Genomic DNA, 26,261 nt, shown 5'->3' with positions numbered 1-26,261 from the left:
AGTCTGTTGTAGAATTTTATAGCAGCTGATGGGAAGCCTCTGTGTGTACTAGCCAGCCTGCTGCGAGGAACCTCAGGATCTGTTGCATGGCGAGTGTTGTAGGTGTAAATTTCATCTCTTCTCACCAGCCTCTACAGATTATCTCTGACATGGATCAAGGAGGACAGGATGTACTGCCTGTGTATGGTGAGAATCTTTAGATCTTTGAAGAGCTGCCTACAATGGTCCTTATGACCCACAAAAATACATAAGACCCATATATACATCTTTATGGGCAGAGTAAAGGCAAGCTGTGTCAGGAGTCATCCACACTCTCGCGCTTGTCGACATTAGTACGCACTTGACAAGATTGTGGAAACGGTATAACGTGAATTCCACTATAGTCTAGGCACAGAATATACAGAATGGAAACTTGTAATCAATCGCCTATCTAACCAATGCTTTTTACATGACGCCAATACTAAACACGTCACGTGACCTTGGGAAGTTCCAATCCTGGTCTTCTGATTGGCTCGTGGCAGTGAACGAGATCAATTGATCCGGATCATTGAAGTGATCCGAACCTACCATCAATACTATTACAATGCGGCGCTTCCTAACAAAATGGCGGATTTTGGCGTCAGGATATAGCCAACTTTCCGTACTGTATGTATACTGTGGTCTAGGCTCTTTCAATAGTTATTTGTGCAACTAGTGCGCAAAGTGTCAGTTTGCTGCACCGAAAGAAACGTTTACGCCCGAGCCGTAGGCGAGGGCGGAATGGTTTCTTGAGTGCAGCAGAGGAACTTTGCGCACGTATTTTACATTAAGTTTTTCCTACAGTTACCATTGAATATGAAAAGTGGGTAATTATGGGTAAAATTGTCTGAATAATGTAGTAGTGTTTGAATGGCGGGGGGCAGCTGTGTGGTGTGTGCTGTGGTGGCACTGTGCTGTCGTTGTCCTTGGTTATAATATCTACTTAATAATTAGCGCGTTGTGCTTGGTTGCACCTCTGCTCACTATAGCAGCCACAGCAGTCACTGTTACCAACTTCATTTTGATTTTGCTGCACTGGTGCTCCATATAACCTACTAACTATTTTGCGTTGTCATGCTGCAAATCTGGAGTACGCAAAGTACTCACTTTGCGCACTAGTGCGGAAAAGTGATTCTTTGCAGCCTGCAATCAGTGCACAAATGGTCACTTTTCAGGGTATCTGTAGGAAAAAGCCTTTTCCACATGTTTGCCCAGTCCCTGGCCCAGCCTGGTGATAGCTAGTCCACATCCAGGCCAAAGCTAACAAAACTACCCAACCACACACTGGCGCTGGTCCCTTGCCTTTCATTCACATAATGAATGGTTCAACCGTCATTTGCATCATCAATTTTTTCCCTCATTTAATCAACTAAAAAATCATTTCATCATGTATTATTATATGCTTTGAGATAATATTTTAAATTTGTCATTGATTAAATTGTGCTTATGATGTTTTTAATGCACGTAAATTGATGCATCCTGTCTAAGTAATTTACATTTTCAAAGCAGTCACAATTAAAACCTTGATATAGGTTTAATAGATTGATAAAAAACAATAATAATACAGTACAGTAGGCCTACTGATTACAGACAATACCACAACTCTTATTGAACTAGCCTACCTTTATTATTATCTAAGCATTGTAACTGCCGACTAGAAGTAATTACTAATTAATTCCATTTAAATGCAAAAGGCATACTTTAAAAATATATGGTTGATACACAAAAAATTAAATTTAATAATCTTTTTTTTACAATAGGTGGTCCTTGAAAATTTTGGGGTTAGGCTGATTACAAGAGTGATACGGTAAGTTTTCAAATTACCTGAGTGTTTTGAAGGGTGTGTTATCCTCAGCATCATAAAATTCTTCCGAATCACTACTACCTGACATGTTTAATATTAAGCAAAATAATTCGAATGTGTAAGAGAATAATCATAAAATTTTAAAAGAATCATTCCCAAAAGGGATCCAAGATTGCAACCAACAACTCATGACTCAAGAATTTCAACCAATCGCATGTCTGTGCAGACGGATAGAGTTTCCGCTGCGATTGGACATTTTCTAGCTGCTAGCTCACTCTGCAACCCGTTGATCATAGCTCCAAAATCCAAGATGGATGACTTGGAAGTAGAAGTATGCGGCGAGATTGGTGCCTATTATAAGGTTTGTATTTACATAAGTATGTTATTAATTTTATGTTCAAACTGGTTTTTCAATGTATAAAAGTATTATGCTTTGCCCAAAAGTTATACTTTGTTTTTGTAAAGCTAATATTATGGTATATTTTATCTGAAGAAAACTCGTTGGTTGCATGGTTAGGACGCCATGTCGTTTGACAGGGCGTTATTTTTCCATGTGCATTCTTTTATATTATTCGTTTTCAATTTTATTAAATTATTTATGCTACTGGAGCATTATAATTGACTGTTTAATTTATATATATGTATATATTGAAAAAGTTTAGCTCAAATATCCGTGGTTAGTTTAGTTCTCCCGTGGGCATTCGGTATTGTTATTTCTGTATTTTACTAAATGTGAGGAAACATTAGCCAATAATCATTTTTTCATCTTTGCAATCAAAATTATATTAATTTCTAAATATTCTCTTTCTAATTTGTATGCTGATATTTTTATTTGAGTATGTATTCCCCTATTCCCTAGTTTGAATCTCAAGCATCTAAGTGAGTATGTGCTCAGATTGAGAATCAAGTTACGTACGGTCCATGTAGGTTCTTGGCATAAACTTTATTTTAGAACAAAGATATTTTTTTTTAATCATTGCCACCCTTCATGTTTCTATGATAAATCACGATGCTAAATGTAAATCAAATTGAATAAATTATGCTTTATACCTTTAATTTTATGCTTTGAGGTTATTCTCATTAAAATATTTTTATTATTATTATACAGAGTATTTAATTAATTGACAAGTTGGTATCTACTAAACATTTACCTATGACTTTTAACAATTCCTTTTTTGTCAGACTATAAGTAACCTGCAGAAATTACTATTTTGTTATTCGAATAAGTATTTGTATGTTTGTGTATTTTGGTAAATTAGGCTAGTTATTAATATTTGTTCCAAGTAACTTACCGGTAGATTTTAGTAGGCCTAAGCCTAGGTAAATTTCATAGTTGGCTAGTTTATTAATATTTGTACCTAGTAACTTAACGGTGTATTTTGGTGCGTAAAATGTCATAGTTTGTCTACCATATTAAATGTATTTATTAATCTCAAATTTGATAAGCGTACAATTAAACTTAAGGCTCTGTATAACAATATGATAACAAACGAATCAATTGCTATTATAAATTATGCAAATCAAGCCTTTTAGTTTTTTTTGTCGCTCTAATCGTTGCTTTTTAGACTATTCTCTAGTGTTTTCTTAGAATAGTCTATCAAAGCATAAGAAGTAATATTAACCTTAATTAAGATTTTTATTAATTTAATGATGTTATTGAATTAATGCTCCTCAGATTAGAGCTCTTAGATACGTACATACTTGCATATAGGCACAACTTTCCTCAATCATTAGAAAGAGGAAATTTGTGTTATAAGGCCCAGAGTTTTTGTATTATAAGGCCCATATAACTTAAACGAACAACCATGTCTAAAACAAGCTTTAAATTGGAAACTTAAATGTCAACTTAATGACGTTCTTATAGCTAAGTGTTGTTATAAATGAATAATTGAAAACTGAAAGAATAATTTATATATTCTAGTATAGACTTCGACCTCTCAATATGCACCAGCTTTAATCTTATTTTTTATATCTATACTCATAATAAAGGAAGGAATTTGAATAGAGATAGACTGTACGGGATACGAAATAAATGGTGGGAGCATAATAACTTTTAAAATACCGAAATACTTTGTACGAAGTTTCTTAATTTGCAGAGGATGATAATAAACCTATTCTCATTTTTATTAGTAAATTATAATTTAATAACTAAAATATTATTCAATTTCTGATTTAAAGTTTACATAACTATAAAACCCCCAATCAAAGTCTCATTACCGACTGCCTCTTGGTCTAAACGTCTTGAAAGAGGTAGCGCATAGAACTTTTGAATAAAAGATTGCGGTTTTCAAGTCTAACCAGAGGCATGTTTTTTGCTGATAATTTTCCATTAATTTTGATCAAATAAATAATCAGGTTATTCTATTGTTGATAAGAAAATTATAGGATGGTAATTTTTATTTTTACATGCAAATATGAAATAATTCAGGCATCTTGTCTTTCCCCCCCCCCTTGTGGAGCGCGAGTTACATCTGCTCGTTTTATGATATTCTTCAAACTTTTATTTTAATATATGTTACACTTTTTCACTTACATACTTAACACTTAATATTTGCTTCTATTTTCTTTTGTTAAGTTATACATAAGAAAATACATTTTGCTGGCAATTTTTTATTGAGTTTTTAAGTGGTTTGCATAAGCCAGCAGTGGCAATCTCTTGAAATATAAATTATAACTTGAGTGTTTCATATCTATTTTCAGGCTTACGTCACTGATGTTTTTGAGAAAGAGGTGTCAGTTGTGTTTGAGAATGAGTAAGTCCATATTTCACTTTTCTTCCTTTTATAATATCAATCAATCATAGTAATGTATACTACAGACTAGAATACAAACCAAATTGTTTGTTCTTCACGTGTAAAGTTTTTTGTGACATTAATTTCCACAAATGACAAAAAAAAATCCATATTAATTTTACTAGGCTATATTAATATTTCATTAGATGCAGTGGTTTAAGAAACTCAGTTTTATCATTTTTCTAAGAGGAAAGTCCAAAGTCTGTTCTATAAATAAAAATTTAGTCACTCAGTTCGGAACTATGACGTATGTTATGTAAGGAGAGGGAATGAATTGCAGTGATTACTTGTACAATTCATTCAATCTTTATTTGTACAAAATAGTACTAGAACAAATGTACTAGTTGACTAAAATTATTAGTCAATAACTTTTGTCGTTGATAGCAGATAAATTACATATATTTCTCAATAATATTAATGAAGACATGTATTGTTTAATGCTGTTTTTATTCTTCCTGCAATATTTCTATGAGATAATTAAGACTTTTAAGGTTTATTTTAAATGGAATATTGGATTGATTAATGTTTATTTGCAGATGTCTAGAGGAGAATTTCACGTAGTCGAATACGTAGGATGGGATAATTATACGGAAATAGTTTCTACTGATAGATTGAGAGTACGAAATACCAACCCACCGATCGATAGCAACACATTTATCAAATTTGAAGTTGTGGTTCCTGAAGAGTGTCGTGAATAGTGAGTATTATTATTATTATTATTAAAATTGTAATCATGAGAGTTACTCCGTTATTCTTGAATTCAATTCAACTGAAGACAATATTGTTTTATAGTATAAAAAATGCTTTGAGACATAATGTGCTAGATACAGACAGAACCAAACACGTTTTGTCATAATCATTGAATTTTTCCTCGGAGTTTCTATACATGATGGTCCCAACCAACTGAATATGTATAATTTTTCGCATCCCACTTTTAAAGAATGATCGATTACTATATGATCAAAGAAATAAATAGTTGAATATAAACTAAAAAAAAATTCAACAAATTCAATTCAATCATTAATATTCTGCTATAGCTCTAATTTATTGTAAATTCACTTTTTTTAAACTTCACTTGAGAATATTGATAATATATCAAATTTTCTCATTTTTTGTTCAATAACATTTTGGTGAATTAATTGCTAATAATTTATCAAATTTAATATGATAATAATTTTTTACCTCATATCTGTTAGCGCCCAAAAAGAAGGAGCTCACAAAGAATTTCAAAAGAGCATAGATGCCTGCATTTGTCGGTACATACCAGAAAAAGGAGTACTGAGCATCGTTTCAAGGCACGAAGGTTCTAAGAAGCGTTTGGATCTACTCAAAGAAATGCATTTCCGTAATCTCATCCAGAAGGTAATGCTCGTGAAAAGGACAGAAGAAGCTAAGCGTCAACTAGAGTCCACAAAGCAACAAAATGTTAAAGTGTGAGTAAATCTTGAGATGTTTTTATTGAGTGTTTTCAGAATAGGCTAGTCTTATAAGTTCGATTAGGTTTTTTTACAAACGTTGATTCCCTTTTCGAGGATTCCAATCTCATTTAGGCATCAAACGTGCAAAACTGTAGAAAAACTGTTGGAAAATTGTTCAGATGTGAGAGCCGACTAAGGTCCATATTCACAGTCTCAATTCAAACTGAAATAGATCATCTGGTGGTTTAAACCAGGTATGTAACTCTACTAGTAGTTCTGCGAACAGTAGACCTCGCTCATGAATACAACTTTCAATCTAATGAGAAGGGCCAGTACAGTAAGTATAGTATATTGTGAAGATTTAGCAATGCCATCTATTTTCTCCATTGAAAGTGCTAGGGAAACTGTTTCCAGGGACACTGGACTTATCAAGGAGATACCTTTATATCGTCTCCATATTTACAATATTAACATATATTACAACTTTTCTAATGAATAACTAGTAGTTCTGTGAACAGTAGACCTCACGCAGTATTCTCATCTATTGAAACTATAGACCTTATGGAAATACAGCTGTAGACTGGCTTCTCCATACATCTGTGTAATCACTTGTCAGCTTATTTATGATGAATAATTCTATAGTCTGATTTTTACTCTAAAATTGGCGTATGAAGGACGTCGACGAGCAATTGAAAAAGGAACATACCTGTCAAATTTCATGAAAATCTATTACCGCGTTTCGTCGTAAATGCGCAACATATAAACATTTAAACATTAAAAGAAATGCCAAACCGTAGACTTGAATCTTAGACCTCACTTCGCTCGGTCAATTATAAGAAATCGGTCAACTGACGGGAAAAATGGAATATGCATTAGGCAATTTGGACTATGAATCGTCTCACAGACAATAGTGAGACGGAAAATTATTCTAAATAAGATGGGTTTGCTGGTGACAATGGAAGGAGGGTTTAATGATGTTTCTCATGAAAAGTGGATTCAATGTTATGGCTTGTTATTCCTATGCAGAATGTTAATGTTCTCAACTCGGTTTCCGATCTCATACTAAAAGGAAAACAAAAGACTTGACACTGTAGAGTGACACAAAAAAATGCACATTTTTAAAGGTGCATGCGCTACCTCATCCGCTTTTTCATTAGCTGTCTCATGGTCTCATAGATACAGCGCGAATTCGAGGGAGACTACTACACCTCAGAATTTTGCATTCATAAACTGTTGCACTAATGTGTTTATAGGGCATTCTCATGCTTTCTCTCTTAAATAAATGAGTCACAATTTGAATAGGCTAATAATAATTATTGTACCTGATAAACTGAAAATTCAGTTAAAAATAACTAAAATAATAACTGATAGTTATGAATAAAAGAAGTTTGAGATTAAAGAAACGTTTATGATGTTAAATATTGTCTACAACTAAAATAGTTGTTGATTTATTAGTTGATTAATTTTTATATGATAAAAATGTCCACAACTAAAATAGTTGAGTTATCTGTAACATAGACAATAATAGCTATTTATGTATTGAGAGCGTAAAACTCGACTTTATCGCTCGAATTACATACAATTTTTTTCTACAACTGCAGTATTGGACTCCAATACAATAAAGATTTTTTAATCATTTATCCAATTAATTTAATAAATCAATTCAATAATTATAAGATGATTCAATTCAATTATTCTATCTAATCATAACAATTTATTTTATAATGATATATTATTAGAATAAGATAAAACAATTAGTATCATCTGCAAAAAAATCTCGTAGGAACGAGATTTGAACCTGGGTCCCACAGTGTGAGAATCAACACCCTGACCGACTCGGCTACCATGGGGCTGGTGATATTAATGGCGAAAAAGTATGACATGAATTGCTGTTTCTTCAAAGATAACGGTGCTAGATACGAAAATTGACTTTCTCGTTGGAGGTTGGTCTGCGGTTTATTTAAATTACAAAAAAAATCGGAGGTATTATCAAAAATCGTTACACATACGTTTCTGCGCCTTGTTTCAAAGAACTAACATACCAAATTTCATCCAAATCGGACTATAACTGCGGTACAAACAGACAAAAGCCGATCGAGTCGAAACTAAGACCTCAGCTTAATGTAAGCGTGAACAATTACTATGCCCACAATTATAAGCATGTGTTACATTCCTGATTTAAACCAATAGTTAGATCACAATGGCTCCGTTAAAAATGTGACTACAAAGAACTCTTATTCTAACATATTTTGGCTTTTATGTTTAGATAATTCCATAGCAGTAAATTTATTATATAATTGCCCTTATATATTTAGGGCGACTTTCTCCGCCAAATATCATAGTATGTGTGAAAAGAGGATTGTTATTTGACATTCTTTGTAACAATTTATTTATGAACATCAATTTTTAGAAGACCAAATTTTAGATCCACTTTAATGAGAACATTATTAGAGTTACTTTAATATTAATTACAGTATATGTTTTTATATTTCAGATACTTGGAAGAATTCCAAGTAGAAACAAAACTAATGGGTCTCGCTATTGGGACTCATGGCAATAACATCCAGCAAGCTCGGAAAGTGGATGGTATTACAAACATCGAACTCGATGAGAATACGTGCAAGTTCAAAATTCATGGAGAGGTTAGTACATTGAAGTTGCAAAGTTGTAAAGTGTAAATTTATAGTATTGTGCTTACTATATCCTTAGTGTCCGGTTTACCATTAGGGAACTTTGGACTATATACGGCGAGGTGGAACTACCCTTGGTGGGCCTCCCCACCATTCAAAGCCAAACGCTAATAATAAAAATAATATGATATGAAATTGCCACTTGAATTTGAAATACTTTGTTGTGAAATATGTTGCTGAGGGTGATTGCTCAGCCCACTTGAGCTCCAGCCTTCTGTGCGGGTAATGAGGCTGATGATTATGAAACTTGGATTGAACTACAGCTTTAGGTGGGTTCCAAACCACCGGGAAGCGATTTTTAGACTATAAATGGTATTTAGAAGAGTCGGCTCTACAAGTAGTCACCAATCCAAAGGGAATAATAGGCACATGAATATTAACGTATCTAATCAATAGCTTATAAGCACGACCACATGGACAACCGGAATATTCTATGTTGAGATTATGATTGGAGCTGATTAGCCATACGACAAATCAAATCAATAGACTACAATTCAGTTAGGTGAATCTTTTAAAAACTCATATTTTAGACTATTCAGTCGCTTTTTGAAACCTTTGATAATAAAACTTGATTAGTTGAACTGTATGATAGTTTTGTCAAAGAAATAATGCATTGATTTCATTTTTCAGTCTGCTGAAGCTGTACAAAAAGCAAGAACGATGCTAGAGTACAACGAAGAATCTCTAAATGTTCCTCGCAAGCTGGTTGGAAAGGTGATAGGCAAAAATGGCAGATTCATTCAAGAAATAGTCGACAAAAGCGGTGTGGTAAGTGAAACTTACACTTGAAATAATATTTGTTGGAGAAACTGCAGGATTGGATTAATCCATCTCCTTCAAAATTGTTTATCAAACCAGAATTTTGATAGTTGAGAAATTTATCATAGAAAATAATGTAAGCGGAAGTAAATGAATAGTTGTATGACCAAGTAATATGAGAAGTAATCATTTAATAATTATGTAACTAATGATACAGTATTTATACTCTATGATATACATTAGGGGGAAAATATGTAAATTGTCAATACTTTGATATAAATCTTTCCAATGTCAAACACCCTAAATCCTGATAGACTAATTCCGATTGGTAGCGTGGTTCAAGCATGTTCTATAATTGCACGATGTGCAACAAAAAGAGATTCTAAGGTGGCAGATGACCCCCCACCCCAGTATTTAATGTCATTTGTGATGTGTTTGTAGAAAAATAGTGTGATATTTTAAGGGGATAAACTTAACATCAAATCCTTCAATTTTGACAGAATAGACAAATATTTTACTAGAAGAGTAGTGACTGAATATGTACGATCAACTATCAAGGGCTTCTAAATTTTCGTTGCTTTCGTAGTCACTATAAATGTAGGTAGATATATGATCGTGCTCCGAGGTTTAATAGAAAAAGGTTCATTGAAAAATAACTGTCAAATGTTGGATTTCCAATCACAAACAATAAAATCAGCATATCTTCGCTTAGAATCCCATAATTCAATGGAATTAATAAATTTAACCTTCATGATACTATAGACCTTGATTCTTTTAATCCATTAGGTTATACCATAGATAAAGGATAAGCATAAGTAGATTACCCATGGTATAAATAGGTGGAATAGGTCTTAATTTTACTGTTACCCGAAGCCGAAGCTCCTCGTAGTTCCAAGCTAGATGGCGCTGCTTGTCTTGCTTCAGCTTGCCGCTCAAAATTCAAAGTTCACACACACACTCTCCCATTCGCAGCTTTCGTACGAACATCCACTCACGTCTCACAGACTTTGCTCAAGGCCACGCGCATTTACTCAGCCGCGTATCCAGCAAAACGTGCTACATCAACAGATGCATTGTTTGAAATTTTTTAGTTGCTCCACGCAAGGAAAGATCATATCAGATTTCCAAGCAAAATGTATGCCTTCTATTTAACAATAGAAAAATACTCATTTACTTTTGATTGCAGGATTGAATAAATGAATATTCAATTGATGATGCAAAATGTGAAATGGATACACTCCAGTTTATGAGAAAGGTTCTTTTAGAATGATTATAACACTTCTGAAAAGAATTTTCAAATCCATTTATACAGTTTCTTGAGTATAATAATACTCCTGTAATACCTATATAATTCCTAAGAAAATCTCTGGGAAATGTACGAGTTTGCATTAATTTGTAGAAGGTTTAATAACTATTTATGAAAAATTAAGAAATGGATAGGAAAATAATAATAATTGTATTTTTAAATTGGAACTTAATAAAAACAAATTATTTCTATATACAGTAGTATGAATGAATCGTACACAATTTATACAAAAATACTATAAATGAAAACTCTACAGCATTCTTGTATGAATAGGCATATTAACAATTTATGGCCAATACATTTATGATAAGATAATGTACAACAGAAAATATTCTGATTGTGAACAGATAAGTAATAGTGCTCATATCTCAAAAAATAATGATCAGAAGAAAAATGTTTTCCTGTGGAAACTTCTTCATTTTAATAGCTTGATAGTATACTAATCGAAAAACTTTGAAAAAATATCACCAGTAGAAAGTTTATTTTCAGCCTTTGTACAGCCTTATGGCTAAGGCTTAATTAAGGCTTCCTTAACAGAAAAAGAAAACTTAGCTTGCTTAGCTTATGTGTGAACTTTTCTCTGAAATCCGAGGTTATCAAAAAAAGATCGATCTTTTCACGGAAGATATCAGTGGAGCAAGGCTGCACTTTCCACTCCTTCAATCTGCTTGTGAGAGCAATGAGATCATTGACATCACTGAGTTCACTGATTTAGTATCTAGTGGGATTGTTTTTGAACTCCTTCCAGGAATTTGTTCATTGGTGATTATGTTTGGCATTTGCATTGATTTGATTCATTTATAAAATAGATCTAGTATGAATGAATTTTACACAATATAAGCTAACATTATGAAGTAAGAAGATGAAGAAGAAGTTTGATTGATTTATTTGACACATGCTAGGTCTTGAAAAACCTATTGCATTTATACATTACAATAATTATACAATGCGAAATTAAAAATAATAATAAATTAAAAATATTATTCCAAATATATACAAAAGAAGAAAAATAATAAGTAAACTCAGTTAAAGGTAATTGAAAAATATAAAACTAAGACAAAAAAGTATAACCTCATTACAATTGAAAAATATTACGATATGATGAAGAAGGAAGAACATTATTGTAACTAATTAATGAAGAATAATGATAATAAAAAAGTGAAAGAAAGTTGTAATTAAGGAAGAAACAGATGATGAAGAAGAGTTCTAGAATTAAGAAAGATGATTGTATAAGATTGATAAGATCCCATAATCAAACTATTATTGGTATACATATTAAAAATAAACTACAAATAGAGCACAATTACTTTTCAGAGGCGTTGAAAGATCAGATTACAGAACTGCTATTCAGTGGACCTCACAAAGCCCAATGACTTCACATCCATCCTTGAAGAAAGGTGAAAATAAGTTAGTAATAAATTGAATTTGGGGCTAGATTGTTGCTGAACTCATTCATTATTCAATAGATGAACAAACAGTATTCTCTTGAACAAGGAGAGAGATGTTGATAGAACAATTTGCTGGGGCAACTCATCCCATAACCTAGAGGCCGTCACAATGAAAGAGTTGTTGAAAATGGAAGTGCGGTGCAGCGTAATTTGTAACGTAACGTAAAACGATGAGCCCGTGTACGGCGACCAGGATTAACTTCATCCAGTAACCTGAAGGAGTCTGCCAAATAGGATGGACCCTCTCTCATAATTATAATTTTGTAGGTCAGAGTAGGAAGAATTTCCTTCTCTCCTTCAACTTGAGCCATCCAAGATCATTGAATAGTGGAGTTATATGTGCATCCCTTCTCGCATCGAAGATGTAACGAACTGCATAGTTGTAAGACCGCTGCAGGCGCATATCCAATTCGCCGGTGAAATCATTATAGTAAGAATTTCAGCATTGATCCATGGCACAGACTTCAGACGCGGACGAGCAGTGCAAATAGGTGCATGTTTATCAAAAATATCTAACATCAACTGGTTGAAGACAGCAAGCTTATCATCAATATCATAAATGTCACCGATACAATGCCAAGGTATGTTGATTGCATCGTTAAGAGCCCTGTCCACATTGAAATTCTTGAAGCTTCTATAAGTGAATGTATTATCATCAGATGACTTTTTCTTCAAGTTGTAAATGAAAAAAATAAGGTCGTGGTGTGAAAAACAAGGAGCTGGAACCTGATCATAATGAGTAACAAGATCAATATCACTCACAATGGCGAGGTCCAAGAGCGTATGCGAATTGAGCAAATGATAAGTTGGCAGTGCATCATTAACAAAATGGAAACTCATTGATCTAACCATAGTGACAAGCTGCACCTTCTTGAAATTATTTTTAAGCAGATCGGAATTAAAGTTGCCAATAATAATAATATGTTGATAAATATCTATATGATTCAAAAGCGCATTTTCGAGTAGAGACAATCGACCCGCATTGGGAGGACGGTACACCACACAATTATGGAGCTTGACATTATCAACAGTAATCTCAATAAGCAAGAACTCAGGAGATTTAGAATAAGGTTGTGGCGATGATTCTAGTAGTCTAGGGGAGAGGGACGAACGAACATAAGCAGCCACTCCACCTCTGGCCTTCCCACACCTATCATTCCATCTGAACACCCGATAAAGTTATATTTAAAAAATCCTTTTTATTCTTCAATTCTAAATTTTTCTCAGCACTACTTGAATATCGAGGATGATATTCTACAAGCAGTTATGTGGTTAAATTGAAAACTTATAACTTATATACAAAATATATATATATATATATATATATATATATATATATATATATATATATATATATATATAGTTATTATCATCCAAAGTCATAAAATTAAATTTCTGGCTCATAATTCTATATAGTATCCTAAAAGTAGTAATTTTGTGGAGCTTGTAACAAATTTGAAGGTTTTGAATTCATATTAATATGCAGTATTTCATCATATTGACAGTCTATCTTTGGAGAGTTTACAAAGAAAAAAATTGTTGTCAATTTTGTTGAGTGAGCCTACAATAACTAATATTGGATTGAATAATTCTAATTACTAGCATCGTATTACTCATAGCAATAGAAGGTTATCAATAGTTTTTTCAATAATTAATATTATTTTAAATTGAATAATAATTCTCATTACTAGCACCTTAGAACTCAAAGAGAATAGAAGATGAAACATGTGATGGTAATAGGTTATCAATTTGATATTTTTCCAAATAGCAATGTTAATTTGTTCGTATTAAATATTATGAACACGTTTACTAACCAAGAATAGAAAACAGGTATACGACGGACGGTGACAGAAGTTGAAGAATCTCCAATATTTCAATTAGTACGAAATAGAATAACGCGCGCACACTGAAACACTGCTGGTTTACTCACACTAGATACTCGGAGCACAGACTCAGACTGGTCTGTGACTGTGTTTTGAAAAAAATGATTGGTGCCGGCAGAAATGAAATATGAGCGAGCAATAAAACATCAATTCATTCTCAGCGGTAGTGCTGAGAAAGCATAAAGTTCTCTCACCCATACACAAAAACCCTGACCAACCTCACTACGCTTCAAAACCAGTTGCTATTTCCCAAGTACACAACTTTTCCGCTACAAACGCCACTAACTAGCCCGAGTATTAATTCAATTTCCATAAAGCTCCGACAGATATCGCTAGCAAAATTTGCAACCAGAAATTACCATTGCATGGAAAGTCTCATATATTTTTGTCTCTGGTTATACTTTACTTTGATATTTTTTATAATGAATTATTTATTATCGCTTGTTTTATTCACATTTCAGACACGAGTGAAAATTGAAGGTGACAACGAAGCAGAGCCGAGTGTACCACGCGAAGAGGGTCAGGTTCCTTTCCTTTTTGTCGGCACCGTTGAAAGCATAGCCAATGCAAAAATGTTGCTCGATTATCATCTTTCACACCTAAAGGCAAGTTATTGATCTTGTAATCAATTTATTATACATAGCTTCATACCAACACATTCCACCTTCTTCAATCATTTTAGATTATGAGAGTATTTATTTTTCGTTGAATTTTATTCTTGCTAATTCACTGTTCCATTGTAAGCTGAGCCTAAACTCTCGCCAATATCCAGTTCTAAGCATCAGCTTTATATATATAAAAATATATTTATATATCAAAAATGAATTTGAACAAGTTCAAATAAATTTCATTAACAAGTGTAATAATATTTACTTTAGAACTTTATATACTATCTAAATCAATTTCTCCTTCTGCTCTCACATTTAGTTTGGTGTCACTATTATACATGAGCATCCTATTATGTTTTTATGCATATCACTTTTAAGTATGAACAAAATAATGAAGATGAAACGGAACTCAAAACGGAAATCAATTTATTCCATAATGAATTTCTTTTCGTGGCCTGGAGGGGTTACTTATTACAACTTATTAAAACATGAAAGTTGAAAGTGAAACCGATATTCTTACGAAATTGAAGCAGTTTGTGATCGCTTTCGTCGCTAAATTGCAAATACTAGGTTCAAATGCTAGGCTCAATGCTACGAATACTATTCATCAATGCTAGTAGGTGAGAAACATTAGTCACTGTGAGTACAAAAAGATTCCTGATCGATTATCTATTTTTACTTTCCTTGCCCTATTACCATAGGTAAGGAAAGTATTGCTTTCCGAAAAAAATTAAGGTACCCCAATTTCTAAATTTCTATACGTTTCAAGGTCCCCTGACCTTGTGGTTTTTGGGTATTGGTCTGGTGTGTGTGTGTGTGTGTGTGTGTGTGTGTATGAGTGTATGTGCGTCTGTGTACACGATATCTCATCTCCCAATTAAAGGAATGACTTGAAATTTGGAACGTAAGGTCCTTACAATATAAGGATCCGACACGAACGATTTCGATCAAATGCGATTCAAGATGGCGGCTAAAATGGCAAAAATGTTGTCAAAAACAGGGTTTTTCGCGATTTACTCGAAAACAGCTCCAACGATTTTGATTAAAGTTATACCTGAAATAGTCATCAATAAGCTCTATCAACTGCCACAAGTCCCATATCTGTAAAAATTTCAGGAGTTCCGCCCCATCTATGCAAAGTTTGATTTTAGATTCTCAATTATCAGGCTTCAGATACAATTTAAACTACAAATTTCAAGTGGAATAGATTGAGCATGAGAATCTCTACAATTAATGTTCAGTAACATTTTCACCTAAAATTGAAAGTAAGCTCGAAATTCGAGAGAATGTGATTATTCAATTGCAAACTGTTGATTCTATTAAATGATTCACTATGAAGAGATAGCAGACCTCGTGTGTCTCCAGCGTTATTGCCCTGTCACCAGCTGGCTCGAATCTTTGAATAGTAGACTTGAGATGCGCGGGAACACTAGCGTCAGGTGATCAATTTTCATAGCGGCAAGGAAAGTTGTGTGAGTGCGCCACACCAGATTTTTGTTATTTTCTAATTATTGCAGAATTAATTACATAATGATACTCATATTGACTTATTTTTTTAGGAAGTTGAAGAAATGAGATTGGTGAAAAACACACTAGAAACCGAATTGAAAACATTGCACGGTTCGATGGGTTCGATGCAAAGTTTTCCTATCCAAAGGCGTCCAGATAGGTAAGATAATTAAATTCACCATTTCTTATTTTAACTTGATAACGCTATTCTATCCTAATTCATTGACTGAGATGTTATGAGTTCCATTATTATGAAACTTATTTTGTAATTTATTATGTATAATAATAAAGTTCATTATGTTTGTTGTTTTCTGTGAACAATTGGAATAAGTATAGTTTTTACGTGTGTTTGAGGGGCTACAACTCAGACATGGAGATGGGCGGTGGAAGAGGCCATGGAGGCTTGATGAGGGGAGGAGGAAGGGGTGGACGCGGGAGGAGCAGTGGCTCACGCTACAGTGGAGCTGGTTTGTTCTATTTATTCTTAAACATTACTAATTCAAATAATTCAACTCAGTGAAGTGTCACAATCTATCGATTGAAGGCTTCATAACCCTTCTTGAACTAGTATTCGTTAGACAATCTAAATAATGTAAATTTCTTTCATTTTTCTAAATTCCTTCAAAATTGTCCAATCGTTCATTATCTTCATATATAATATATTTTTGTTTGATGTCGAAAGGAATGTAATGTTTCAATATGGCAATATTCTACTGATTGCTTTCTGTAGTCAATCATTATTTGGATGATATAAAAACACACATAAATATTGTCAAATTCTACAGTATTATTTGCTACAGGACCATGGTTTCGTGATCACACAGGTCACATTTTTAAGCTGACATTTTCAATTAATTATTTGAATCCTTTATCAACAATGTGCATGTTCAAACTAGACAATTTTATGTAAAAACAACACAATTTTACGTTCAATGAAGTAGATTTTCATTTTCATATCACTGAAAAATGTTGTGACAGTATAGAAGGAGCATGAGATATAGCAATCATTGCTAATAGATTAACTATAATCATTTGAATTAAAATCCAAATCAGAACTATTGAATAATCCAAAGACTAGACTAGCCTATACATTTTCAGGCTTATATAGTAAATATTTTTATTGCATATTATGAGCATTGCTTTCAGCCTATTTAGCAAGCTAGCAGTTTAACAGCTACGTTCTTATGTAACTGTTTTCATCTTATGTCCTCCGGTCTCTAGAAGCTAGAGCTTTTTATAGCACATGAATAAATAATGACAAACAATGATTTTGTGTGGTTCAGGATCGTGGCACCAGAATGCAGATCAAGCAGACGATAGCAGAGTGCGTGACCTGCCTCCGCGTCAGCAGGGTGGTGGGGGGGGCTACCAGTCGAGCAGCAGTCGACGAGGGGGACAGCCCCCACCCCCCCGCAACCACCTGCGTCGCGGCGACGAGAGGCGACGCATGACCGACGATGAGGACACCATACTAGACAGTCACGACAGCCGCGACGACAGGGGTGAGTACTCCTACCACGAAACTCGACTCACTAGAATAAATGCGGCAGGTGGTGAGTTGTCTCCAAATTACTCCTGTCACATTCAACTGACTTTTAGAAGTACTCTTACAATGCACTAGTAGTATTTTCCCAATGCACTACACATTTATGCTTGAGCACAGTTTTATTATTCATTAAAAAAAATATTTTCAAAGATTTAGGGGCGTTTTATGAATGTCACTTGAATTACTGGCCAATAATTTGATAAATTATTCATTGAGCTTTTCTAGGAATGTGTAAAATTGAGTAGGGAGCTCAGCAGGATGTTACAATTTCAAAATGACGTTACGCGTTGTAAAGATACCAAGTAAAAGTTGATTTATTTATTCCTATTCTAACTACGTATCAAAACTATCATCCATCCATTAAAAAAAACCTTGAAGAGTCATCTAAATGGTAACAATGTCATAATAGTTCAAAACCAGGAAAATCAAGCTATTGACTAACAAAACCTTTGTCGAAATAGGAATAAATTGCCAATTGCTACTTTTGCTAATAATATTACGACTTTTGTGTCGGAAATTTGTGATTGTCCCGTTTTGAATTTTCTTAAATGGTTATTCAGCATTGTTAGAATTATTGTTACTGTTTTAGGCTATAGATTCAAGTTGGTCAAAAATACGGCAATAAGAACGGTTCTACTCAAACGTTTTGGAAATTGAAACTTCAAGCGCATTTTTCTGCTCCGGCTTCTTGCGCGGTCTGATGTTGTAAATACAGGGTTGGGCAGGGAGGTATGGATGATTCGAAATAACAGTTACACACTCATTTTCGAGTTTCGTTTAAAAATGAGTGTGTAACTGTTATTTCAAATCATCCATACCTCCCTGGCCAACCCTATATAAGTTTCACACCACATATTTCTACATTCCTGTATCAATAATTTTGCTGAATATTATATAAGAAATTATCATAAACGGTTTTTGACTAGTTTTAACCTCTCCAGCAACGTCTCTTCCAGGAAGATATTTGTGCAATTTAGAAGCAACCCATTTCCTATATGCATTATTACCTATATAGTTATCCAACCTTATTCTTAAATACACTTTATCAATTTTATTTCAATTGATGAACATTAATAAATTAATTGTAAAATATCTTCAACATTATAAGGCATGCTTTATTTTTACTGCTTTAATTGCAATCGAAATCACTACTTTACGTGTTTTTACATTATTTTGAGTAAGCAAATTTTCTGTTCTTATTTTCTTTATTTCAATGTCATTTAACCAACATAATCGCTTTATTTTCACTGCTTGTTTTTATGGCACTTGAGTCAGCGCATGGCATTGTATTTTTTTTAACAAAGGCATGGTTATCATAATCTCTATGTGCAACTGAACAAGTAGCGAGAGGCAATAACCAACAATGCAGCGACCATTAGTCTTCCATTGAATCACACCACTAACACCATCAGAGGCTTATAACCTATTCATATTCAACTAACTTGTTACCATCAGAGGCTCACAACCTTTTCAACTAACCTGTTACCTTTTCTAGGTTTCTCTAGATGGTTTGACACTTTGTAACTGAACTATGATCCAAATTATACCATATCTCGATGTAAACCATGTAATATAAATTTTGCTAATTAACCGAAATGCTATGTGTTTTTAGTTTTTGACAATAATATAAAGCTAAATACATTATTTTTTCAGTACTTCCTTAATGTCTATTTTTCAAAGTCTATATGAGAAAATTGGAGATGCTTAGTATCATTACTTTTTCATAGGTATTTCAAAGCAATGAAACTAAAATAGATATTTTCGATAACATCTACTGGCAAGGATAGACTCATTTTTTAATTATCGGTTTTTTTATGTAACGTTGTATATCAATGTTTGAAGAAAGTAGGCCTACGGAAACATTATGAATTGAGTCAAACGTACGCTAATATTAAATATAGAAATATTATTTGATTACATGCAAATAAACAAACAAACAAATCAACAAACAAATAAATTATTCGAAAACAATTTTTTTTAGTAATGGAGTATTTCATTTTTCGAGATTGTATAAAGTAGTTGAAATTAATTCAAATTTCAATTCAAATTCTTTATTAAACAAGACAAGAATATATTATTACATACATTATAATATATTTGATTACATGCAAATAAACAAACAAACAAATCAACAAACAAATAATTATTCGAAAACAATTTTTTTTAGTATGGAGTATTTCATTTTTCGAGATTGTATAAAGTAGTTGAAATTAATTCAAATTTCAATTCAAATTCTTTATTAAACAAGACAAGAATATATTATACAAACATTATTTGTTAATCGCCCATATAGACCTCAAGGGTTTACACATATATGGGTCTGATATTTGGGCCAGTAGTTGATCAGAGACACTTTAACTAATGTATATGGTATACCTTTATTAGATACGATATACAAATAGCATATATATTATATTTCTACGAAAGGTCAGTAATATAAATAATTTAATTTTTATTCACTGAAAGTAATTCAAAGTAAAATATTAAGCAATCATTTCATGAAAAGCATAATAATAGATTTAAGCATTATATAACTGATGGAAATATTACGACCTCAGTATGTTGAAGTGAACAACAATTGTTTCAAATATGTTGTAAATGATAAACTGGTATCTCCAAATTGAAGTCAAACTATTCTCAATCCAGTTAAATTCTATTAAATCGACCTGCTCCACAAAATTTTAAATATTTTCAGTCATAGATCACAATCAATTCAAGCCTTCATCTCAATTGAATAATTTTCAACTCAAGTCAGGTTCATTCAATACTCATTATTAGATACAGAAATAGATGAATAATAGAATCTTCCCTGTGTGATTCATTTAACTGAAACTATGTTAATTTTTACTGATAACAATATGAGATTGAGTGGTAGATAGGACTTGGAAGTTCTAACTCCGACTAATAAATTATTTTCATTTCATTACTATTTGAATACTAATTGGAAGGGAGTTGAAGTGAACTATTGAGAGGCAGTTGGACTGATGGTCAGGTTATTGTTGGTTGGTGTCTGCTCCTGTAGAGTCCGTATCAAGCATGGAGGGCGGCAAACGGCCACCGCGACAGAAGCGCAATCGACGCAAACCGATGCGCGCGCACAGTCAGACGCCACAGCCGACGACCGCCACCGACAACAGCCAACCAGCTCCACCCCCCACTACCAACGCTAATGTCAATGCCAATGCCAACATCACAAACGGCAACACTGCTGGTATGTAGTAGTCTCCCTCCCTCCTCACACAAACACCCCACCACCCTTCCCACTCATCACCCTTGATTCTACGTTGTCCTCTTGCATGCTGTTATAGTCATAAGTGTGTAGATATATGCGCCAGTGTACTTGAGTTATATATCCGTGCTAACTAAAATAATATCAGTTGTATTCATATGTATCTTGCACATTTATATGTGTGATTTAGTTATTTATATGCTAGCGAAGTTGAATAATATGTTCTTAACCATATACATTGTAGACCCGAGCCAGCCAGGTCACTCGATATTATTATTAATTGTACACTGCATTGCACATGCTAAGGAGTACTTTAATTATTTTTGTGCAATATGAAGCCATGCTTTTCAATGAACTCTTGTTCTTCTAGACAAAATGCTATAAATAGGCTTTTATGGGAGTGTTCACTTTGCCAATGTGTGTACACTCACATAACCAACAGTATTTTTTTCTGCCCGGCAGAGCAGAAACGCATTGTAGGGTTTAAACTTGATATGGTGGTTGAAGTTAATATCTAAATTTTAGTACATCTATTTCTAATAAATATATGTGTGAAATGCGTGGAGAAATAAAGAAAACAGCTTCATTACTACACTATTTTCAATATTTTTTATCATTGAAGTGTTGTCTAACCAAAGTAGATTGAGTGTAATAACGTGTTTTTATTAGAGTATGTTGAAGTTATGCTATTCAACGTAGAAAATTACACTTGCTGTGTCACTTTTATTGGTATGTTGGATGTCAGTAATAATAATTGTGGATGCAACAATAATTGTTGGCCTCTTGTGAATGGGGGCATCTGGATACTCAGTGGTAGTCCTGTACCTCATATGTATGTCTATTACACACTTAATGCTTGATAACAAGAAACACTAGCTCAATAAGCAGCAAAAACATGATCTATTTTAAATATTGAGATTTAGAGTTCTTATTTTCAACTTTATGAATGATAACATATCAATTACGAAGTAAATATTTTGGTTTGGGGTTCCAATCATAAACAAAATTGTGTCAGTAATTAGAGTATCAACCTTTGAATTTGGACTTCTTTGTGTAGACCTTCTCCAATCAATAACATAAATTCAATTATGTATGCCAGTGGATAAGATTAACTAATGTTCGATTGCGCTTAAAATATTGAAAAGTATTTTGTGAGAAGATGAAGTTATAAAAAATTTAGCTCGATCACAGCAATTCATTCATTTAGATTCCTTAAATAATCAATTATTATAAACATTTCGTTAAATCATCCTACATCATCCAAGAACTGTAAATGAAAAGCAAGCACAAGAGTTTTACTGGAATAATTTCAACTTATGATAAGTGCTACATTGATGCATATAAAATTATTTAGTTTGTCAAAAATGAAGGCTCCTCCTTATCTATCGTATTGTTTGTTTTGTCATCTTACCCCATTGAAGATATTTTATAGCCACATAGTCTCCTAAGTTTCTTATAGATAAATTCATAAGCATCGATTATTTATCTTCGATTTAGTTTAATTAGTGTGGATCGATGAAGAGATGTGTTTATGTTTGTTGCAGTATTCGTAAACGATCCGCAGGCGCAAAGTGGAGGCGGGGGCGGGGGTGGCAGCAACAGTAAAGAGAGCAGTACCGAGCAGGCATCAAGTAACAATACGGGAGGCGGCAGTGGAGGCGGAAAGAGGGCGAGAGACCAGCGCAGTGGACCTCGCTTCCAGCAACAGCAGCGTAACAACTTGCCCATGTCCGGAGGCGGTGGGGGCGGCAAGAGGGGCGCCGACAAGCCCCCCAAGGAGCCGTCTCTCGTCAACGGCACCTCGGCCTAATGCTCATTCGGTCGTCTTCGTCGTCGTCCTCATTTTTCGTTCTGCTATTTTTTCGCCCTTTGAACATTGACTCGAAACGACAAGCCAACCAACAGTCACGCTTTCCTCAATACCCGAGTCTGACTGTTGATTCACTCAAGAACACTTATTACGATTGATACTGAATTCCGGCTCCGCTCTGCACAATCACCATAGAGCGTTAAATCATTATTATCGTCATACTGAAATTCGAGGCTTTCCACTCAGTTATGGTACCATCACGCGGGCTCTGCAAATGTAAGCAGCTGCCTTAGCTTTCTAATGTGCTATTGTAATTGTGTGTGAAAACTTGTACATGAGAACAAATCTAACGTATTGCTTATGCTCAGAGTGAATGTGTCTTACAACTAAAGCGTAGAATGTACAAGTGTACAAGTTGGAGAACCCGTAAAGTAATCCCGGGACTAAGAATACGGCCCTTGTGCTATTATCACGGTATCCATACACTTTCTTTTTCGAGAGACAAATTTTTATTCAAGTGACAGCTTGCTGGCCATCCATTGGAAACGGATTTGAGGCCCGCCCAACATCAATGTCCTATTCAAATTTATATTCAAAGAAATAATGTGCAGAGAAGGAATTTCCAGTGATGACTCCAAATTACAGCCGTTCTACGTTGAATAATTAGCTTATTCTATGTCTGAAAATAACAGCTTGTTCATGTTGTACATAAATTCAAACAACATGATTTTTTTCAGTGCTTACAGACATTTCAAAATCTTGAAAGTCTTCTTCATAAATATATCTTTATTTGCTTTTTTTTGCTTTTGTCGGCAAAAATGTTGTATCAAATACAATCTTGTTCATCCATTTCTATTCCAAATCGTGAAATTAATATTTTACATTGAAGCTTTTATTGGACAAACTCTTCCAAAAATATTTTATGATGATAAAAAGATGATCTGAAGAAATTTGCTAATTTTTCGAAATAATATTATTAGTTTAATATAAATAAATGTTTGTTACATTGATCTTTATCGCTTTGAAGTTGCAAGCTTTCTGTAGATAAAACTATCGATTGGTTTTACGAATCGATTGCAATTTAAGTCGATAGATGAAAAACATTTCCTCGATAAATTTTACATTAATCAAAATAGATTGTTGTCTGTACCTCCTCCCTAATATTGGATAAATTCTAAGCATTTTTATACGTATTATGTTTTAGTTGTGATTCATTCTTATCTGATAGGAATTGGGGATTACCCTTGATGAGGCAGTCTAAAACACCATGATAACTGCCTCTAACTATTATAATTCAAAAGAACTTGAACAATTGTGTATTAATTATGAATATCATACATTATTATTACTTATTCAATTATTATGAAATCAACTGAGTTATCAGTATTATTATCATGCCACGTCACATGATTTTTTATTATGGATTATCATGATTTTCTTTACACTGCTCTGGCTCTGACAAAAAATGTTGTCATCCATGTTGAAGGATTCAATAAAATCCAATATTATCATGATTTGTGAGGTATTAATGTATTTAAAAAAACAAATTGAATTGTTTTTTAATGTTCCTCCTCGTATAATATTATAGCATGTCATTGTTTACTGCTAGATCACCGTAACAGTATAATTTCATTTGAAATCTTGAGTGTGGATACTTAGCAAGCATATTTTCATTCAATTCTTATTTCATTATTCAGCAAGAGTAGGTAGCTGAAATTTTGTTTTCTTATAAAAAGGTTGGATCCTCTGGTGTTATTATTAAATTCATTAATTTTTAATGAGCATAAAGCTTATGGTACTGTTACTGTAAAAAGCAAAATATTCAAGTTTATAAGAAGTAGCGTACTTTTTTTTAATTGAAAGTCTGTATGAAAGAGTTATCGTTTTTTGTAGCTCTTGTAATCTCATTTAATTTGTCAATCAATTTTTGAACCTTTGAATTGTATCCGCATCATGCATCATTATTCTCAGTAGTTTTAGTTCGATTATATTTCCTTTTCATTCAAATCATACCATTCGTGTGTGAATTGAACTCAATTTGAAATATCATATCTATAGTTATCATTTTCCTCCTATTCATTCATAAGATATCAACAATTTATGTTTTATGCTTTTGTTTTGAAAACATTTCTCAATTCATCTTCCTTGTATCAAGTTGTGTAAATATAATCATTTTTTCGTAATAATTACTCTCTTATGATTTGCTCATTGTTCCTGAAAATGTTTTGAGACAGTTCTTCATAGATAGTACTACCTATGCAGAATAATCCATTGCTGTAACTTGTCAATAGTTGGAAATTGGAGACCTATCAGTTATATAGCAAGTATGAATGCAGAAGCTATTTTGTCATTGTTTTTGTGATTTTAGGATAGATTTTATTTTTTATTAATATCTTCTCTAACACGATTCAATTTAGTTTTCCTGTATGATTGACCTATTTTCAAGTTACATATGTGTCGTTCAGTTATAAATGTGCTTGTTTCCAGTAGAAGTTTCTGCATAAAAAAAAGCAAAAAGTATTGCGTTCTCAATATATAGTAACTTAGTAATAATATTGATAGAATAAGAAGATGAAACTTGAAAATTGCTGTCGTTTGATGGTTCAAACAATTCTGATCATTACTATTATATTCATTATTCAATAATCTGTCATTCAATGAATTCATTGTTTCGTCATAGCTATTCACATTAAATGGATAATAATGTTAATTGATGATTGTGGATAGTAATAACGAGATGTATGCAGTGTCTAATAGAATTTTAGTGGATACTATAACTTAATAATTGTCAGTGTAGCGCGCTTCAAGGTTTAAAGTCATTTTTCCTGACAGATTTGTCAATTAATTGCCAGAAAAATCAAGGTACTCTACACCTGATGCAAAATCGAGATAGCCTACATGTGACGTGAGCCTTGCCGTTGCCTGTTTGTTACACGCAGAGTGGTTGAATGATACAATAACTTGTCAGATTATTTGCCATCTAACATCTAATGTGTCACATTGTGGATGACAATTTGATTGGGTGTATGTTTTGTAAATTAACATAAACGATACTTGACGGTTGTCATCAATATCCAGGCCATACAATCAAAAAGCTGAATCTAGGCACTGATTACTTTAACGTGAAAATGAAGAAGATATGGTCAGGAAACAATTTTGATACTGTCCATATGTACCTTTACCCTTCCTATCCTAATTATAAATAAGTGAATTTTTTGTATTGTTAGAAACCCACTGTATTTAAATTTATTGAAGTAAACATGAAAATTATGAACAAACTGGTCCTTCTCATTTCAGTACCTTCCTTGGATTTCCCCTTTGGACCTGATTGACTGTCGAATGCAACATAAACTTGCTTGTTATACTAAATTTTTGAGTGCAAGAAAGATGATGCTATATGCTGTGGAAACAAATAGGAATACGATTACTGGAAAAACTAAG

General features: G+C 33.3%; 3 protein-coding genes across 3 annotated transcripts in view; 2 read left to right on the top strand and 1 right to left on the bottom strand.

Moving 5' to 3' along the window:
- The window catches only part of LOC111062733 (WD repeat-containing protein 44-like), a 69,435-nt gene extending 67,390 nt beyond the window's left edge, over nt 1–2,045 (bottom strand). Inside the window, exon 1 of the mRNA XM_039420519.1 lies at nt 1,843–2,045. Coding sequence (XP_039276453.1) covers nt 1,843–1,910 — 68 coding nt within the window. The 5' untranslated portion in view covers nt 1,911–2,045. The remainder of the gene's footprint in view (nt 1–1,842) is intronic.
- LOC120349806 (fragile X mental retardation syndrome-related protein 1 homolog) lies at nt 2,011–4,771 on the top strand. The gene is made up of 2 exons (XM_039420687.1): nt 2,011–2,183; nt 4,523–4,771. The coding sequence occupies exons 1-2, from the start codon at nt 2,037–2,039 to the stop codon at nt 4,577–4,579; spliced, it is 204 nt and encodes a 67-aa protein (XP_039276621.1). The 5' UTR covers nt 2,011–2,036; the 3' UTR covers nt 4,580–4,771.
- Nucleotides 4,772–5,155: 384 nt separating this feature from the next.
- Nucleotides 5,156–26,098, top strand: LOC111052081 (synaptic functional regulator FMR1). The gene is made up of 10 exons (XM_039420575.1): nt 5,156–5,311; nt 5,811–6,047; nt 8,527–8,674; nt 9,353–9,490; nt 14,580–14,723; nt 16,286–16,395; nt 16,590–16,702; nt 17,519–17,737; nt 20,804–20,992; nt 22,555–26,098. Exons 2-10 carry the CDS (start codon nt 5,950–5,952, stop codon nt 22,818–22,820), a joined length of 1,425 nt encoding a protein of 474 aa, XP_039276509.1. The 5' UTR covers nt 5,156–5,311; nt 5,811–5,949; the 3' UTR covers nt 22,821–26,098.
- Nucleotides 26,099–26,261: the final 163 nt, after the last annotated feature.

The sequence above is a fragment of the Nilaparvata lugens genome, chromosome 1 (genome assembly GCF_014356525.2).
Source record: "Nilaparvata lugens isolate BPH chromosome 1, ASM1435652v1, whole genome shotgun sequence".
In the NCBI taxonomy this organism is placed as follows: Eukaryota; Metazoa; Arthropoda; class Insecta; order Hemiptera; family Delphacidae; genus Nilaparvata; species Nilaparvata lugens.
The sequence above is the reverse complement of the archived record's forward strand: the minus strand, read 5'-3'. Positions and strand labels throughout refer to the sequence as shown.

Coding starts and splice junctions, on each gene's coding strand:
- LOC120349806 (XM_039420687.1), top strand. CDS start 2,037: ATGTCTGTGCAGACGGATAGAGTTTCCGCTGCGATTGGACATTTTCTA. Junction 2,184..4,522: donor AGATTGGTGCCTATTATAAG/GTTTGTATTTAC, acceptor ATCTATTTTCAG/GCTTACGTCACTGATGTTTT.
- LOC111052081 (XM_039420575.1), top strand. CDS start 5,950: ATGCATTTCCGTAATCTCATCCAGAAGGTAATGCTCGTGAAAAGGACA. Junction 16,703..17,518: donor CTCACGCTACAGTGGAGCTG/GTTTGTTCTATT, acceptor TGTGTGGTTCAG/GATCGTGGCACCAGAATGCA. Junction 17,738..20,803: donor CGACAGCCGCGACGACAGGG/GTGAGTACTCCT, acceptor CTGCTCCTGTAG/AGTCCGTATCAAGCATGGAG.